Source organism: Syngnathoides biaculeatus, chromosome 6, assembly GCF_019802595.1.
Source record: "Syngnathoides biaculeatus isolate LvHL_M chromosome 6, ASM1980259v1, whole genome shotgun sequence".
Lineage (NCBI taxonomy): Eukaryota > Metazoa > Chordata > Actinopteri > Syngnathiformes > Syngnathidae > Syngnathoides > Syngnathoides biaculeatus.
In genome coordinates, this window is record NC_084645.1 from 19,899,632 (window position 1) to 19,918,117 (window position 18,486).

An 18,486-nucleotide genomic window follows, 5' to 3' on the forward strand; every position below is an offset into this window, starting at 1 on the left:
GCTTGTCGCGCCAAAAGGGTCCAGCTGCTTAAGAGGTGTCAAATTCTTGTAGCTCAGCTGGATACGCCAGGGGGCGAGCGAGCGGGCGGCCAAAACCAGCTGACTTTGGCACATTTGGCCCCCCGACTAGCCAAACGTGGGAGAACGCGCGACGGTACCGGCGCCCTCCCAAAGAGTGCCAGCGCCGCGACAAGTGCTTCCCCCACACGAAGCGGCTCGGGCGGGGAAAGTAACGAAGTGTCGGATGCGCGATAACATCAGCTGAGCGAGGCTTTTTCGCCGGGAATGTGGGCTGAGAGCTCACCGAAGAGTCAAATAACTTAGCGAGTCAACGTTGGCTACACCTGCGGGGATGAAAATTACGTCAAATTCTCTCCGCTGACGGAGCTGCAAATTGCGTTTGGGGGAGAGACAAAAAATGCGTCGACGGAGCAAAAAGTCTTAGCGTAGCCTAGCATAGCGACTGCAATAACGAGCCGCGTCCGAGCTGTTCAATCGCGCTGACATTTTGCAGGTGTGCTCGCTTGCGTGAAAATGGAGCACTTAAAAGAGGAATGCGCAGCTCGCTTGACGACGTGTTGCCGCCGAGTCTCCTTCCCGCCGACGGCGTCCGGTCACGGCCCGAGCTCTTTGATGGCGGCTCGCTCGCCGCAGGCTCAGAACGCCGGCGCCCGCCAAAAGAAAGGAAACGGCCGACACTTCGCGGCGGCTTTTGGCCGCTCTCGCCGTCCCGGTCCGCTACCGGCGTTCGACGGCGCCGCCAGAAAAGCTGAGCGGAGGCAGGTCTGCTTGTCGAAAGCGGCGGCCAAGCCAAGCACGGAAATGTTCCTTTCCCGTGAACCGGAGACGCCGCCGGCGCCGGCGGCGGCGGCCTGTGTGAGGTCGCCCTGCGCGTCGATCGCCGTTCGCCGGACCGGCTCGGCAGCCTCGGCCAAAGCGGGATTCGATTTGTCTTGAAGTGCGTTTTGCTTAACGATGCAAACGCGGGCTAACTAATAGCGTCGGTGCTGTAAACCTTCGCGAATTCCAGCACAAACGGTGCAGTGACACATGTAGACAGGTAATATAACAATACACGCAGGCATACCGTATAGTCAACAACAACTAAGCTTATTGGCAAGCCGTGTCTGTGTATAACCTTACGTCTGTATTATTTTTTCCCATTATCAGTCACGAATTTCGCATTATTTTGTTGTTCAACATTTTCTATTACAAGGCCCACACCATGTCCACTGCTTTTACGATGGCAACAAACGTTCGGGCTTCCTCAGAGGTTCCACTCTGAAACAGAATTTCAAGCGTGTGTGCGTCAAATGTGAACCCAAACCCTGCCACACTGGGTTTTTTTTTTTTTTTGCACTTGTGTGTCATAAAATCATTTCATCATTCTGATACATTCAATTGGCAAACTAATTAGGACGAGTCGTGACTCCAGAAGTTCTGTCCGCACCGGAGCAGGATTGCGGACTCGCACGTGTGTGCCGACCACACAAAATAGCTCCGCGTTGACGATCCAAATCCGATGCGCGGCGAGTCGGAGGCGCGTCCGTCGGGAGAAAACCGAGACTCCCTCCCTCGCCGGCCGACGCCCGTTTGGACCCCGGCCCGCTTGTGTGTGTTTGCGAAACCGTTACAATTTGGAGCCTTCCCGTTTGATTTGGCCTTTGAACACAGATGCACACTTTTCTAATGTCCTCATTGAACTTGGGGCGAGCGGGCCGGCGTGTCAGCTTTCATGGGAAGAATTCCGAGGAGGACTGCACAAAAGGCGCTGACGCCATGTTGTGCCGGATCGCGGCGGGGGGAAAGTGACCGGGGCGGGTTCGACCTTCGCAGGGGCTGAAAGAACCTCTTCTGAAGCCCACAAACCGGAACCCACGTGCACTTAACTCGCCGGCAACGTGCAAGTCAGGAGTGAGTCCTAGTTTCAAACGAGTCCCAGGATCCTTTTTGAGAAGGAAAACAAAATCAAGCGAGTCGAGTTTATTCATATTGGCCTGGATGGCAAAAGAGTCTCAAAGGCAGCAGAGGACGGGGGGGGGGGGGGGGGGGGGGGGGGGAGGCAGTAAAACAGGCCAAAACGCAACCCATCCCAAAAGATTTCGACATTTGGAGCCCCAAACGGGTTAGAGAACGGCACATTTCAAGCAGGTCAGAAGTGAAGTCGTGATGAACTTCGAGCGCACTTTGACCTTTGGAGACAAACCTCATTTGCACAACTTGCTCTCGTCGAATGGAGAAAAAAAAAAAAAATCCCCAAAGGTGTTTTGAGTTGAGAACCTTTTTCCCAAGGACGCGCCCTTGAAGCCACCTCGCGGTTTGCACCTTTTCTCCGGCCGCTTGGTCTTCCTCCCGCGTTCCGGAAAGGAGAACGGCGGCGTCACCCGAGACGGCGTCAACGCTTGTTTATTTACATGTCGCCCTGCGCCGAGTCCAGAGCGGACGTCGCCTCCTGCCCAAAGTCGGCGTCCGATTGATTACGTGACGTCTTTGGACTTTGTTGTGTCGGGAAGATGAATTTGCAAATGCAGTTGTCTACTACAATGACTATTTTGAAGAAATAAACGTAACGTTTGATGACATTTTCATTAGCCGGAGTTCATTTTGAATGATGCACCAACAAGGCCCCGTCCTTGAAAAAGATTTTTTAAAAAAAAAAAAGCAACGTTGTCATTCAAAAGATGAAAATGTTCCAAAGTTCTTTTCAAAATGTCAGCTGAAGACACAAGATGCGGCTCATTTGGGAAAGTATGTGTCGCTTGAGACTGCGGCCCGATGTGGCACATGACCGGAGAGAGCCAATCACAAACGTCAGCTCCGGGAGGAGGAGGAGGTGAGCGTAGTTGAATTTGCAACTTTTTCCCCGCCAATGGAATTGATTCCAATTCCCACAATGTGTCGTTGCCGCCGTCCGGGAGAGAAAGACGGAAGAAAAAGAGCCAAACGCTGCTCTCGTGAGGCCTTATTTTTTGGGGGGGGTTTGGATCAACGGCCTGACAAGGTCGCTCGCGATCCTGCGAGGAAATGTTCTCAAGCCGAGGCGGGAACGGCTGAGAAGTTCTAATGGCTGACTTGTGCGGTTTGTCCAAAGGGTCCAAAATCAACTCAATTGCGGAGTCTGACTTCACGGCTCGGTCGGGGCGTCGCTCTTGCGCTTTTTTGTTGTTGTTGTTGTTGTTTTGAAATGAAGGCCGTCAATGGAAGCTTCTCACGACTTTGTCCGCTTCCAGGCGGCCGTTTATTTTGCAGTTATCTGTCACGAAACATCATATCGGGCCCGCCGCCGCCGCCGCCGGGGGGCCCCGATATGATGTTTAATAAAGTCAACTCATTCTGAAAATCTGACTGTTGACCATCTGGGGCCAACTTTGATCTTTTTTTTTTTTCAGAGGCCACGACTGTTATGCTTAAAGAGGCGCTCGCTATGATTCTTGGCCGGCGCCGTATTTTCTGTATAAATTACACACAAAGAAAGCTTAAGAGGTGTTTCTCAAGGGCTCCCTCCGTCCGCGTTTGCAGCCTCTCGCCGGGTGGCTGGAAAAGCCGAACTGGGCTTCAAGCGCTGCGTTAAGTGTGGGGTTTTTATTTTTTTGCCCAGGGCGAGCGGAGGTGTGCCGCCGACGCATCCCGGACCGGAGAGTCCTCACGCGGGGCAGGGCGGCGTGCCACCACGCCGGTCCCGGCGGCCGCAACTGCACCGCGCGGCCCGTCGCCCTCGCCCTCCTCGACGCGGTCGCAAGCGCTGAATTGCTTGCGTTACAACTGAGATTCTGACACTTGTTCCGGGAAATTGGAGGACGAGTGCGTGAATTGCTGTGGTGCGGTCTTGTGGAATGTTAGCAAGAGATATTTGAACACATGTCGTGGAGTCACATGTACACAATGAAGCAACGCTTACAGACTTGCGCAGCTCGCCAAGTCAATTGACCCCTCCGGACAGGGCACTCAACCACGCCTCCCGAAGTGACGTCACGCCGCGTGCGCTGACGTAAGACAAACAATTCGTAAAAAATGGCAAATACAATACAATACAATACATTAACTGAGAGAGACGCCATGCTTCTGATTTCATTCAATCGTTCACACTTAGCGGTGTTATGCTAGCGAAGAACGTCTCATTCATTTATACGAGACGTGTATTAAAAATCAAATTTAGGGCATATCTTCGTGCGAACACAGTCTGGTTAAGCTTCGGTCGCGAGCCGGCAAGAAAGCGACACGTTTGCGCAGTCCGATCATCGCTAAATATCGCTCAACAAAGAATAAGTGTGGCATTCGTTCGCACGTAGCAATGTTATGCTAGCGAAGAACGTCTCATTCATTTATACGAGACGTGTATTGAAAATCAAATTTAGGGCATACCTTGGTGCAAACATATGTGTTCCGGTTGATATTAGATGGATTGAGTTGACGATGCGGTCTTCCGCAAAGTTTGATCCATCGGAGGCATTTTTCGTACCGGGTCTTCGCTTTTGGAAAGGGTACGAATCGAAGTCCCACCGACTCGCCTTTCGGGATACCCGTCGTCACTATTGCGAAGTCCGTGACTACACCTCTTGACCATATTTTTTGTTAAAGAACCCAAATACGCGATAAAACGCCAACAGAAGCTATACAGGACCATGCAATGTTGTCTGAGAAAATAGCGGGAGCAAAAACGTGCTTTGGTTTATGCAGATCTCTGGCCTCTGATTGGTCAGTGACGCGGATTGCGCAATATCCACGGGGGGGGTCAATTACAAGTTGCTTGAAAGATCTACTTCATGTCTGCGCAACTGTTATACTGCCCCCAAGTGGACAAGTCGCGCAGAAGCGGCAATGAATTCATCAAGACGCTCGAAAGGTTTCATGCTTTACTTGCTATTTAATTGCATTTCCCACCCGTCTGCTTTTATACATACAACGTTCTATTTTCCTTATTTTAAAAAACACATGACCAATATTGTATTTTTCAAATTATTTGTGCATGTTGTCGCAGATGAATGGCATTTCTATTCATTTCAATCAGGGTTTTGAGTTGCAAGCGTGCTCACGGTAATATGGAACGTTCATCTGAATTAGCTGAATCAAAATCAAAAATGAAAATATTGAAACATTTCAGTCATTTGCCACGGTGCCACGTTCTGCCCGTGCCTGGGTGGGGTTTCTCCGGGTACTCCGGTTTCCTCTCACATCCCCCAAAACATTAATTGAAGACTAAATTGCCCCTGGGTGCGAATGTGAGAGCCAATGGTTGTTTGTTTGGACGTGCCCTGTGATTGGATGGCGAACAGTTGTGAGGATAAGCACCTGTGAAAATGGATGCGTGCAATGGTGTCTACATACAGAGGCCGTTCCACTGTAAATGTGATACGTGTACTGTATATAATATGTCTTGAAATGCTCGTGGGGATATTTTGAAAGACTGAAGGAGAAAAACAGCACAAACGATCATTTTTCTTTTGAATTCAAGAACGAGTAGTTTCAGACAAAAACGCCACTTTGCCGACCAGCCATTTTCTTTGCCACTTATCCTCACAAGTGTCGTGGGGAGTGCCTGCTGTCAATGGGCAGGAGGCAGGGTACACCCCGGACTGGTCGCCAGCCAGTCGCAGGGCACATAGAGACAAACAGTCGCACTGACAATCACGCCGACGGGGCAATTTTAGAGTATCCAATTAATGTTGCACGTTTTGGGGATGTGGGAGGAAAGCCACGCAGGCACGGGGAGAACACGCAAACTCCACACAGGGGGGGCCGGGATCGAACTCGGGTCCTCAGAACTGCGAGGCCAACGCTGCTCACAGCTGCTCCACCGTGCCACTTTCCCATTTGTATGGAAAATTGACAAAAGGTTAACCATGCAAGAGTTAATAATGCGATTCAGATCGATGTACGTGGAGTACATGGAAAATGAGGACAGCACTGCATTGGAGTACGGCAGCCATTTTGATAACGTGACTCGCACTGCCCCCTTCTGGTGAGATGGCAACACTACACCTCTTCCATATCCTCTTCCACACATGGAAACAAAAGCGGTCGTTCTCGTTTAGTGTTGATTTCCGGTTTTCTTGGACCCTTTCACGGTTCGTCCCCGCACGGGAACCTTAGGAAAGATTTTTTTTTTTTTTTTTTTAATCTTGTTGTGAAGTGAAGGTCGGAGCGAACTATCATCGGTGACAACCGCCATTGACGCTCTTTGTCCAAAGTCACGAAAGGCTCTTTCGTACTTCTGTTCGTAAACAACCACTTTGATTTTAAAAAAGAAAATGGAATTCGGCGACCTTTGCTCTTATTTAGTTTCCCGCATCTTGAGCAGGTCTCGTTCTTTGATTGTTTTTGTTTCTCTTTCTTTGTTTGGGGCGGCGTTCCACTCGTAGCGCGCCAATCACGGCGAGGCTTACTGGCGCCGCTCGGCCAACGGCGACGCGACTTGCTTCCCGGTCGCGCGGTGGCCAGACAAGAGGCGAGCGGGCCGGCGGCGAGCTAACTGCTAACATCCGTTCAATTCTAACTTTACTCTTTAGCGTCCTTTTCACGCCGAAGCAAACGAGCGGAGCCGCCTTGGAAAAAATCCAAGGCACCCGGCAAGATTGAGTCGGCGCGGCTAAAAGTCGACCTTGTTCAAGTATTCGTCCGAACAAGCGCGCGTCGTGCTAGCGCGAGCGGCTAAGGCGCCAGTCGATCCCGTTTGACAACGAGGCGGTCGTTCGTTCGTTCGCTGCAACGTCCGTTATCCGCTCGCGCATTCGCCACGCGGCTGAAACTCGAGGGGGCGACCATGGCGGAATTCCTCGAAGACCCGTCGGTCCTCACGAAAGACAAGCTGAAGAACGAGCTGGCGGCCAACAACGTGGCGCTGCCGAGCGGCGAGCACAAGAAAGAAGTCTACGTGCAGCTCTATTTGAAGAACTTAACGGCGCAGAACAACAAGCGGAGCCCGCCCGCCGACGCCTTCTCCAGCGACGACGAGCTGCCCGCCCCCGTGGTGCTCTCCAACAAAAGCAGATCGGGGAGAGTGAGTCTGCCTCCTCTTAAGTCTCGATTATCAGTGAATTCCCCGTCATGTGTGGCACTCGTTGATCCGCAGAAAGCCACGAAAAAGACAGACAAGCCTCGCGTAGAAGTGGAGGTGACGGATCTCACCGACGAGGACCTCAAAATGCAACTCGCCAAGTATGGCGTGGACGCAGGACCCATCGTGGGTAAGATGGAAAAGGCATCAAGTCGATTTAAAAAAAATTGTTTTTATTGGGGGTGACGGGAAAAGAATCCCTTCCTTTTGAAAGACATTTTGGTCAAGAAAGGATATGAAATTTCAAATGTACGGTTTAACGTCATCCAAATATGTGGTTGCATTGAACTCACGTGGGTGAAGAAATCCCATTTCAAAAAGGAACCCGTTCCACGAAGGGGGGAGTATTTTACGTAGACATACACACGAGTCATTTCAAATGTTGAAATTTAGAGGTTGGTGGAAAACGCACAAGAACTCCACAGAGTCCGTTTTTGTTTTCAATGATGACGGGAATTGCGCCTGTATTCGCGCGCAGCCTCCTCCCGCAAGTTGTACGAGAAGAAGCTGCAGAAGCTCCTGGAAGAGCCGACGGCCGAGGCCCCCGCCGACGTCACCGCCCTCCCCGAGGCCGACGCCGACCAGAACGGCAACACCAACTCCGACCAGTACAGCGACAAGGAAGCCGGTGACTCTTGATCTATAATCAATTTACATTTTCCCCTTCCGGCATTATCCAAAGAGTAAACGTCACAAAGGCTGTAGCTACTGTGAAACTTTTGCTTTTTAATCAGCACGCGCTAAAGTAAAAAATCATAACGACGCGCAAGTACGGACGGAAAATGTCCTCGCTTTCGTGCGCCAAGTGGAAATTCAAAGTGTGGAAAGGCGCATTTTCTTCAAGATGGGTCGCTCGCAAAGTCACGTTTCTGTTAGCGTTCTTAGCTTGATGACATTTTTCCTCTCTTTTAATTTGTGTGTGGGTGGGGGGGGGGTAACTTTTCTTTGCTTTTCAGAGGAAATCAGCAGCACGGAACCAGAACCGGTCCCCGTAGCGGAGAAACCCGTCCGCAGCAGAGGGAAAACGCCCGTCGGCGTGCGGACCGCCACCAGACGACAGACCAAGGTGACCCACCGAGCGACCGATCGAACGTGTGGGCGTGCTGACCGCGCGTGGCTGCGATCTGTACCGACAGGTGGTGGACGGCGAGGAAGGGGGGGCGGCGGCGGCGGATGGCCCCCCCGTCAAGGCCGGCGAGAGTGTGGTTGAAGACATTCTGGCCAATGAAATCAGCACACCGACGGGCATAAGGTAGCGCCGAGAGAAAAAAAAAAAAAAAATTGGTCACTTTTAAATGTTCTCTTCAGATTTTATGCGTATCGTCACATCCTCTGTTTTTTTTACATGTAATGTTAAATGTTGCGGTATTTGCATACTTAACTTTTGTTAACCTCACTTTAAATGTCGAAAAAAACAAAAAGTAAAAACATTTCAAAAAGGAAAACAAAAAAAAAATCAAAACTGGTGAAATACAGTAAAAATGTCACGGGCAAATATTAAAAGTAAACAAAAAAAATGTGCACAAAAATATAGAAAATCTTTTTTGCTTGTATACTTTACTGCTTTTAAAAAAATAATATTTCTGCTTTCAAGTGTTTTTTTAAATGATTGTTAAACATTTATTTGAAAAAACAAAAAAAAAAATCTGGAATGTTTCCTAATGTTTAACTGCCGCTTTCACCTTCAGGGCACTTTGGCTTGTCATTTTTATGTGCTGCTTTGTTTCCAAACCCAAATAAGATTTTAAAGTCAGTTGCAAAACAAGCAGAAAAGTGAAACATTGATTTCAACTTTGATCTTTCTTTCCATTTGGACTTTTTTTTTTTTTTTTTGCATTCTGGCATTTTTGCCACCGGGACGTTGACGTCGCCGCTGTGCTTCCGTCCCACAGCGCCACCCGCAGGCGTCCCATCCGAGGAGCGGCGGGACGGCCGCTCAAGCCCGCCGACTACTGGCTGGACGAGTCGCGCGTGCGCCGCAGCGTCCGCACCGAGAACCGCTCCTACTCGGAATCGTACTCCCGGGGGGTCGGCGCGGCCCCCTGCCCCTCCGCGGGGAAAGCCCCGGCCCGGGGGGCGCCCTCTCCCTCCCGCTCAAGCTGGCGGCGGTCCTGGCGGCGGTGTGCGGCTCGCTGTACTTGGCCTACCGCCACCTGGACGGGGCTCACCGAAGCGACCTGCGGGGCCTCCTGGACGCCGTGGCGGCCCCTCTGCGGGGCGCCGCCGCCTACTTGGGTCTCGGCGGCAAGTGAAAGGCGTCGGGTCGCCCTCGCCTCGGCTGCGCCCGCCTCCCGCCCCCTGCCGCGCTCTCCGGAACTGGGATCAAACCGCACCGAATGAAAACTGGCTTCAAACGGACTCCGCTAAAGGTTGCGTCCAAGCGTAAGTGCGACGACTGGCCTCAATCTGGCTTCGGACCGACTGAACAAAACCCGCCTAGAACAAATCCTCCCATCCGTTCCCACCTGGTGGACGCGCAGGATCGCGGCAGGCGGGTGCCGCCGCCACTTTCTGATTTTTAGATCTTTTTAGTTTTCAAACCTGTGAATTGTCGTCTTTACTTGTAAGTAGAATCCAGTGGAGACGGACGGGTTATACCCTGCATGGATGTAGTTTTTTTTTTTTTTTTTTTTGGGGGGGGGCATCTATGTAGCGTTGTGAGCGACACGCCGTGGGCGTTCCCCCAAAGTGAGGTGCCTCGCATAAAATGTGTAGCGTTGGCTAGCCCGATGTTTCCTGGAGGGGGGGGGGGGGGGGGCACGAGAACCACAGACTTGTAAAAATATTCCAATTGCAGACGCCAATTTGAGTGGGAAGGGGGCCGCGATACAAATTCAGGCACTGTCATCAAATAAGGGAAGTCGAGTTCCATTCAATTTTTCACTTCATGGCACTTAATCGGAATCTTGCTTCCAAAATGCTCCCAGGATGACTTTTGACGGGATAAATGGAGCTTTACGCGCATTAACCAATTGGGGGGGGGATAAAGATAGGAGTAAACGGCGAATGAAGGGGATCCATTTAACTGATCGTATTGGAAAGGTCAGAGCAAGGAGCCGTTTTTGGACTTACCCCGAGTTTACATTTTGGGGGTTTTAGTGCTCTTTTGTGCTTTTTCGTTTTCTCAGTTTTTGAATTTGAGTCCGTCTCACAACCCCCCCCCCCCCCCCCACATAGTTGCTCCTCTCACTGGCTGCACGCGCCACCAGGACGTCACAAACCCCCCCCTCGGACCTTGTAATCCATCATCACGACCCGACGACGGCAACGTCAGCCTGAGCAAATTGACACTTTCCAAAACCGCAGCCAGGATGAAGGAAGATTTGATTCATTAGACATTTTTGATATTTTTCTAAAACTTTACTTTTTTTCTAGAACCCTCGAAGGTGACGCTGAAAAAGCAAGACTCGCACGAGTGACTCGGTATTTATCTTATTAATTTGACTTTTGACGGTCTTAGAAAGCAATTTCATCTCCAGGCAGCTTCCCCACAACGGACACCAAGTTTAGTTACGTACGTGGGTTTGGATTTTTAATTGTATTTATGATCAAGTAGGCAATGTATCATAAAATAAATGTCATCCTTAGAACACATTCTTGGTCTTTTTTTTTTTTTTTTTTTTTTTACAAACCCCAATTCCATTGAAGTCAGGACATTATGTAAGAAAAAACTAAAATTACACTATATTACACTAGCAATACAAGATAGTTTATTTATTATCTGATAAAGATGATCATTTTTTGAAAATAGTCATTTGGAATGTGATTCCTGCGACTGGGAAAGTCGAGGAATGCCCAAAAACGCCAGTTTGGAACATTCCGCAGGCGAACTCGTTAACTGCAAGTGGGCGAGTGTCGCGACGAGGGACAAGAAGAGCATAAAAAAGGTAAATTAGCCAGTTAAAAAAAAAAATAAGAATAACATACATACGCACACAACTTAATTCCACAAACAAATATGGCACGCTGTGGCGACCCCTAGCGGGACAAGCCGAATAATGTTTACATCCGCTGGAATTTGAGGAATCCAGCGGCTGTTTTTTCCCCCTTTTGGATCCTGACAATATTTTTTTACAGTTTCGTCACCTGAATTTTTCGTTACTAGGGATGTTCGTAAGTAGCTATTTTGTTTAAAGAGGTGAAAACGTAAAATTTCCCAAATTATCTTCATAGTATGCAAATTTGTGATTTTTTTTTTTTTTAAATCAATATTCAAATATGAACAGTTCCCATCTAATATACAAATAAGTTGTTTTGACATCACTGAAAGGGGAACGAAGATATATTACATGTCCATTTATTTCAATATGAATTCTTAAGAGCAGCGACACGAATAAAATGACAAACAGGAAGCATTCCTTGTTTTCACGCGGCAATTTCAGAAGGATAAGTTGATGAGCAAGGCACCGTTCTCCTTCTTGTCTTCCGGACTCCACTTGATGAGCGGCGAACTTAAGTCGATCAAATGCTGAAAGACAGCAAATATGTTTTGTTTTTTTTTTTTTTTTTGGTTTTGGTTTTGTTTTAAATGAATGATGGATGACCCGCCTTCCTGCGGTTGTCGGCGGCCTCCGTGAGCTCAAATGTTCGGATTGTTTCTTTTGCATGTTTGTAAGACGCAACTCGCAAGTACACACTCGCGAAGCGGCGTTGATTCTGTAGTTCACGGATTCCAAAAGCTCGTCACTCCTACGGTACCATCTTGTAGACCGGCTTTCATATCACTCACATCAACTCAAACAACTGCGGATAGCCAGAAGCCCGCTCGAGTTAGCAACACAAATAGGAAGTAGTTACCTGCACAGCGGCACAGTTCTTGGTTCTGTTGCGGATCAAGTCTGGAGTGTTGATCAGGTCTATGAGCAGTTTCTCGTGAGCTGGGGGCGACGGAGCAGGAAGGTCCAGCAGGAGGACCTGAAGGAAGTCAGAACGTCACCAAGCAGCTCAGGCGGCCCGAGGTAGCGCACGAGGTCTGAGGCCGACCTCGGTCTGGATGGGAACTTCGACGGGTTCCGACTGGCCGCGACCGGGCGGCTCCTCGCTCTCCGATTGGCTGCCGTCGACGGGACGCTCCTCGTCCTCCAGGCAGAAAGGCTGAATGTGGACCGGCTCCACTCTGTTAGAATCCGCTGCAGCAGGACTACGCACGTCCAAAAAACGGTTAGCACATCAATTTGCTAGCAGTTAGCCAACTACGACCTTCCTCTTGGCGGTCGGACGTTCACCTCAGCCACGTCCTGCTCGAGCAGTCCGAGACCGAGGCGGCCGACGTTCCGGAGGGTCTGGAGGTCCCGGTGAGGCCGGTTGACGTCGGCGTGGGGATGCCCGACGCCCGGCGTCTGAGCGGCGTGGGGAGAGCGGAAGGACGCTGGGAACACAAACGCGGAGGCCTGCTTACCCCTGCGGAGGGCGTCGGTGCGCCGCAAGGTTTTCGAGGGAGGCTGACGGGAGGAGGGAGCAGATGGATGATGATGTCATAAGCAAGGGACGCCAGGAGACCAAAACTAACACGATATCGTGCCAATAATTAGCACAAATATATATATATAACAGTTAGCCAGAAATGCTTGGTCACCATGACGATCCCTCTGATAACGCATACAAGCTAATAGCCATAAACAACCATCTTGTAACATTTAGCATTAGCATCTGCATGCTAACCGTCAACCTGCTAACATTTAGCCTTACACTAACCTGTCCACAGCCACTGACGTGAGTCTCTTTGGTTTGGGCACCATGGAAACATCTGGAGAACAAAAACCTTAAAAAAAAAAAAAAAAATCCAAAGTTTTCGCAATTCTTTGCAAATGTATGAATGTTGGCTGATGGATTGATTTCCTGACCTTGTCCCGGTGCTCCTTTGCTGGTCGCCGGTGTCTGGCCTACTGCTGCAGCAGCAGCAGCAGCAGCTTTGCTTTTTGCCTTCACTCCACTTTGAATTTGAGCAGACGCAGTGGCCGGAGAAGTCTTGTCCAAGGTTCTTCTTGCGGGTGTGGTGTGGTGTTGCGGCGTGGTCCTCGCGGCCTTGCCAGGCTCTGACAACTTCCTGGCTGGGCCGGCTAGCGTGCGGCCGGCGGCGACGGAGGAAGACGGCGACGCCGACGCCGCGGTCCTTCCGACGACGGCGCTTCCGGAGGGACGTTTCTTTGGATTCACGGGTCGCCCGACGTTGCCGGAAAGAACTGGGCCGCTGGAGGGGCTCACGCCGCGGTTCGCAGAGTTCAGCTTGCCTGAGACAAGGACAAAGTTACCAAGACCCCCCAATAGTGGGTCCTCTCGTGCAGGTACTTTGGTTGTGGAGCTGATGTAGTTTCCCAGAAGACGAGCTTTAGCACCTTTGTGCTTCCAGCTAGGCCTCAGCTATCACCTGGACTGAATGCTAACAGCTAACCAAGTTTTTGTTTTTTACTGCTGTGAGGTACACAAATGATAGTTGCTAAGTCAAACCAGCCAACCTGCTACCAACTAATGTGTTAATTATTACTTTACCCTTATTTAAAAATATGTTAACAGTTACCATTAGCGCACCAAAGTATGTATTAACAGCAATTAGCAGCATTGTGTCAGCAACTTGTAATTTTGAGTATTTATCAACAATTAGCCTTTAACCATTAGCTCACCTACGTAACAATCAGCCATTAGCACACGCGCATGCTAGCAGCCATAGTTGGACCGACAAGATAACAGTTCACGTAACAGTTAGCCCTTGGGGCACCGATGTGCTAAAATTAGCCAGTTGCAAACAGTTTCCAAAAAAATAAAATGTTACGTGAAGATACATTCTGCTACAAACTATCTGAAGTTAATCGGACGCAACCGTGTTGTCACATTGGGACAGAGTTTGGGGTCATATATGGTCGGAGGACAAAATGCTAGCTAGAATGAATTGCGTTCAGCCCACATCGGAGGAAGGGGATCATTCTGAAACAAAAACATGTTTTAAATCTGAGACTATATTGCGATGAGGAATAACACAGGATCAATATTGGGGAAATTCATTTTGTATGCAAACTAGGTCAAAGTTCAGTTCGTCACTCCAAAAATGACGAAAGAAGACATTAACTCCCATTTACACGGTTTCCTTGAACGCGCCTTTCGTGCCTGCCTGGTTTAAGTCTGAAGAGCGAATTAAGAAATCCAGCAGGCTCACATTCTATGACCACGTCCAAACAGCTCCCTCCGCTGGTCACTTTTAATAAGACTTCATTCACTGTATATTCCAGAACACCACCATCGCAGCAGACCCGCCGATGTGACTGTTGCACACACGCAAACAAAATATCACGCAGCCCTACGACGTGCTTCTCAAAGTCTGCGTCTCATTGAAGGAACAGATCGGTGTCACTTCAGCCATCGATCGATCCACGACATGATTAGCTCGGCTACGTGCTTACAGTGAGCCGCCATTCGCGCTGTTAGCAATTAGCACACCTGTAGCCGGCGACAGGGACAGGCTGGAGTTGAAGCTGGACACGGAGGATGATGACGAGGACGTGTTGCGTCTTTCTGTTGTCTTCCCACTCTGAAGAGGCGTGGCCTTCACACCGGACCTCCGCCTCACCACCTCCACACGGGACACCCCCCGCCCCCCCCCAAAAAAAAACAAGGTAATCACGATGTTCGGGAGCCGTGACAACACTTCAGCCTAAGAGAACGGTGCGGTACCTTGGTGGGCGGAGCCAGCATGCGCTTCTTCCCCGCGACGCTGGAGTTGAGGGACGAGTCACTGACATCGGAGGCCACGCTGGCGGAATCCGACACGATATCCTCGCAGGACTTGGCCCGGCTGGCGAGATCGGAACTCGGACTCTGTTTACAACCCGACGGCGCCTGGACAGGAGAAAAAGGTGCCTGTGACATCACTTCCTGAGCGGTGAGATGAGAAAAAGCCACAGAACCAACTTTGCCATGCTTGGGCACTCGAACTTTCTGGGGGGCGACGCCTTTGCTGGCTGAAGAGGAAGTCCTGGGAGCGGCCGGCTTGCTGGGCAGGATGGCCCCCAGGCCCGTTTTCCCCCGGAGCGCCGCGCTGGTCTTGACGCCGCCGCCCGGGCTGGAGGTGCCGAGTCGAGCGGAGAGGCGAGCGGGCGGGGCGGCGGAGGGTCCCAGACGGGCTCTCTGCACGCGATCCCGCACGGCCGGGGGCAGGTCCTTCATGGGGCTGTCCTGCACCAGGAAGGTGCGACGTTTGACGGGGCTGCACGGGTCGGGGGCCGACCCCAGCACAACCAGCTTGGCGGCGTTGTCCCGGACGAAGCGCTCCCCGTCCTGCCGGGCCGGGGAGGCGGTCGCCGGGTCGGCGGCCTCGTCCTTTGCGCGGCGCCACTTGCCGCGCCGCAGCTGATCGGCTAATTGCTTGGCTTCCTGGCAGACGGCGTCCAGCTGGTCCCCGGAAATCGGACTCCAGCCGGTCCCCGCGCCGTCCGCCCCTTCCTCCAGGTGGGAGACCGGATGGTGAGATGGCTCCAAAAACACCTCATCCTGTTCTTCATCACACGTAGAGCTATTAAAAAAAAAAAATAAAAAATTATGAATTCACACACAATGATTATTTGCCAAGTAGGAAGGATCTCAATCCCGTTTGGGACTTTTAGTACACTTTTTAACGAAAGCTCAAGTCTTTAAATAACATTTAATATAAAAGGAATTTGCATGTCTTCTCTGGGTTTACCTGGAATGTGTTTTAGAATATCGGCGACAGCATCTCCATATTTTCTCGTAATGGCGATTTAATCATATTTGGTACGAAGGAACCAAACGCTTGAATGCTCATCTGGGCTTTTCTGAACTTTTTTTTTCTTCCGATGAGAAACGGTGCCAGTGTTTCTTTCGTGTTCTCGACAGGTTGCAATGGCTTCCGCTGTCCACTAGGTGTCACAACTGTTTGGAAAGCTTGTCTTGCCCACCACTCCTTTAGCTTGGCCAATCCAATCGAATCGCCAGTTCCACTTGATTCCATTTCACCCATCAAACTCCCAGCCGGCGTTCACACGACCAGACAGGCAAAGTTTTCAAAGTGCCAACTTTGCATGAAGCACAACGCCCAGCGACAAGCCCCCAAACCTCACATTCAATTTGTACACATCAGTGTCTGCCTAAAAAAAAAAAACACCCGCATTTCAGCCTACAAGTGCGCCACTTCAGCCTTGTTCCTGTTTTTTTTTTTTTTTTTGCGTTCCCCACCTGGTGAGCCCATTGCGGCGTTTCACATATGACAACAAAGCGAGGGTATGCAAAGTTTTTAAAAAGCTAGCAAGATTTGAGTCTAGCTTCAGACCCTGCTACAAACCTTGACCCTGCTCCTGCCCCCTGCGGCGTGTTTACGCAAACAAATGACTCCGGGTGACTAAATGGGCGAGGGGGGAGGGATTTCTTATTTTTATTAAATTTTTTTCTTCGAGTGCCACGTTGTACTGGCCACCTCAAACTATTCCTCGGGTGCACAACGAGCTGCTAGAGGGACGGAAAGGGGACCTGTGTCACGCTCACCCGCCATTTGAATTGTTGCATTTTATTTTCTGAGTCGCTTATCCTCACAAGGCTCACAGGAGCGCTGGAGCCTATCTCAGCTTATCTTCGGGTAGGAACCGGGGTATGTCAGCCAATGACAAGTTGCAATGTACAATCGGTTAAACAGATGACAAAAGTGATCAATGCAGCCGACAACAGTGACATCACTCCTCATTTGTATATTGGTAGCAGTTTTCCTAACTCGACGATATTCGGGTGTCACCACGGTTACAGATGGTGACTCTTGATTTGAAGTTGAGAGGCGTCCAATACCTTCCTTCTGTTGCTTATTGGAATTAAATCCTGTGGTCTAGGATAGGAAAGTCTACGTTTTGCACGGGGCTGTGTTTTCCCACACGGGACGGAAGGTGGCAAGAAAAATAACTGTCAGATTTGTTTGCTTGGCTATTCTCGTCGTGACGTGCAGAGTTGTCGAATAGTAAAGTTTGAGGCTTTAGAAAGGGCCGTAGCGGGATGATTTTGAAGAAGATTTTGCCGTCACGTCATGAAGACAATGACAAAAGTGAACTGACTTCACCTTCATTTATGTTCCCATACAAAGATTCCATTAATTATTGCTTGAGTGGCAAATCTGAATTTGCACGCTCCTATTTTATACTTTGTGTCTGTTTGATATTCATGAGCTGAAGTTGCTAAGTAGTTGAGTAGTTTTTCTTTTTTTTTTGTTTTGGTCCAACAAATCCACTTAAGTGATGAGAGGTCCACTTTTCACTTTTACACGAGTCGTATTGTTGTAAAGTGAGAGCTTTTCTTACTTGAGGATCGTTTCACGTGATCAATCCGTCTGTTCGTAAGAACGCTTTGATTTTTCATCAAGTTTCGAAATTGTGAAAGTTCCTACCCGTCAGGTGACAGAGTCACATCGAAGTCGAACTTCTCGTCCAGCAGAGAAATCGCATCTGTAATAACACACCAATATCAATCATGTAAACGCTTATAATAATAATAATAGTGTACCGTGTGCTTGTCAATAAAATGTTACAATACTGACTGCTGTTAGGGCGACGCTCCATCTCCCTGCCGCTTCTCCTTTCAACCTGTAAGTGGGGAATCTCACTCATGAGTGACATGAAACTTTTAGACATGTTTGGACAGCAACAACTGTCTAGTTTATGGTAAAATGGCGAAAGTTGCCCCCAAAAGCTAAAGCGAACAAAACTCTGCTAGCACTTTAACCTGTTAGCTGAATCTTTCTGCTAAGGGAGAAATTCAACGCGGTACTGGAGTTGAGTTGTCTCACTGACGTCAAGAAACACAAACCTTGTTGTTTTGGTTCAACGACTGCTCACAAAAATAATGCCGTATGTTCTTTTTCTTTTTTAATTTTTTTTTTTTTTTTGCTAGCTCTACACTAATTCAAATGTGCTGCGCCGATGGTCGCCTTCAACCTCATTGGTCGCAAATGCGTGACGTCAGTGCTTTTGGAATTGTGGGGGATGTAGTCCATATTGCTTTTTAAACCGTTGACGATAAACCATCGGGAATTCTTGTTAAACTACAACCGACTGGTGACGATTGAAATTGTTGACGGTACTCATCGGATGTTTTATCAATTCATTCATTAATTCATGCATTTGAACCAAGTCAATGTTATTGAAAGGAGATAATCTATTTATTGCAATTTAATTATTAAGGACTGTGGACAATGTCCCCACTGGGCAAGTGTGTGTGCACACATGTCATGTGTGTGTGTGTGTGTGTGTGTGGTGTGTGTGTGTGTGTGTGTGTGTGTGGTGTGTGTGTGTGTGTGTGTGTGTGTGTGTGTGTGTGTGTGTGTGCATGAAAATCAATGGAGCCTTGATACAGGTAGGCCTTAACCCTTGCAGATGGGATTCCTTGATCCTCGATACCTTTAGACCAGGACCCCGTTGACCTTTGCTCAATACCTGTTGACGAGGTAG

The 18,486-nt window shown here is 49.5% G+C and overlaps 2 protein-coding genes and 1 long non-coding RNA gene across 4 annotated transcripts in view; 2 read left to right on the forward strand and 1 right to left on the reverse strand.

Annotated features, from left to right (window-relative positions):
- The window catches only part of LOC133502152 (uncharacterized), a 55,446-nt gene extending 51,457 nt beyond the window's left edge, over nt 1-3,989 (forward strand). For both annotated transcript variants that reach the window (XR_009795378.1, XR_009795375.1), the window contains one exon: nt 3,599-3,989. This is a non-coding gene — a long non-coding RNA (uncharacterized LOC133502152). The remainder of the gene's footprint in view (nt 1-3,598) is intronic.
- Nucleotides 3,990-5,715: 1,726 nt separating this feature from the next.
- LOC133502225 (lamina-associated polypeptide 2, isoforms beta/gamma-like) lies at nt 5,716-10,648 on the forward strand. Its single transcript, XM_061822777.1, is given in 7 exon segments — nt 5,716-6,997; nt 7,070-7,184; nt 7,533-7,682; nt 8,011-8,120; nt 8,191-8,306; nt 8,947-9,125; nt 9,128-10,648. Coding segments are annotated over 7 exon segments (1,086 nt in total). The 5' UTR covers nt 5,716-6,760; the 3' UTR covers nt 9,307-10,648.
- A 687-nt stretch (nt 10,649-11,335) lies between these two features.
- On the reverse strand, nt 11,336-18,015 carry gtse1 (G-2 and S-phase expressed 1). The gene is made up of 12 exons (XM_061822776.1): nt 17,846-18,015; nt 17,577-17,622; nt 17,427-17,484; nt 14,957-15,557; nt 14,720-14,884; nt 14,486-14,618; nt 12,898-13,284; nt 12,749-12,815; nt 12,280-12,495; nt 12,038-12,194; nt 11,852-11,968; nt 11,336-11,522 (listed from the first exon to the last, which is right to left on the reverse strand). Exons 2-12 carry the CDS (start codon nt 17,596-17,598, stop codon nt 11,433-11,435), a joined length of 2,013 nt encoding a protein of 670 aa, XP_061678760.1. The 5' UTR covers nt 17,599-17,622; nt 17,846-18,015; the 3' UTR covers nt 11,336-11,432.
- Nucleotides 18,016-18,486: the final 471 nt, after the last annotated feature.

Bases quoted from the DNA above. Each gene is read 5' to 3' on its own strand.
- gtse1 (XM_061822776.1), bottom strand. From the start codon at position 17,598: ATGGAGCGTCGCCCTAACAGCA. The intron at 14,885-14,956 runs GTTGGTTCTGTG...TCTCCTGTCCAG, and splicing joins GAGTGCCCAAGCATGGCAAA to GCGCCGTCGGGTTGTAAACA. The intron at 13,285-14,485 runs GTGTGCTAATTG...TCCTTGTCTCAG, and splicing joins GTCCCTGTCGCCGGCTACAG to GCAAGCTGAACTCTGCGAAC.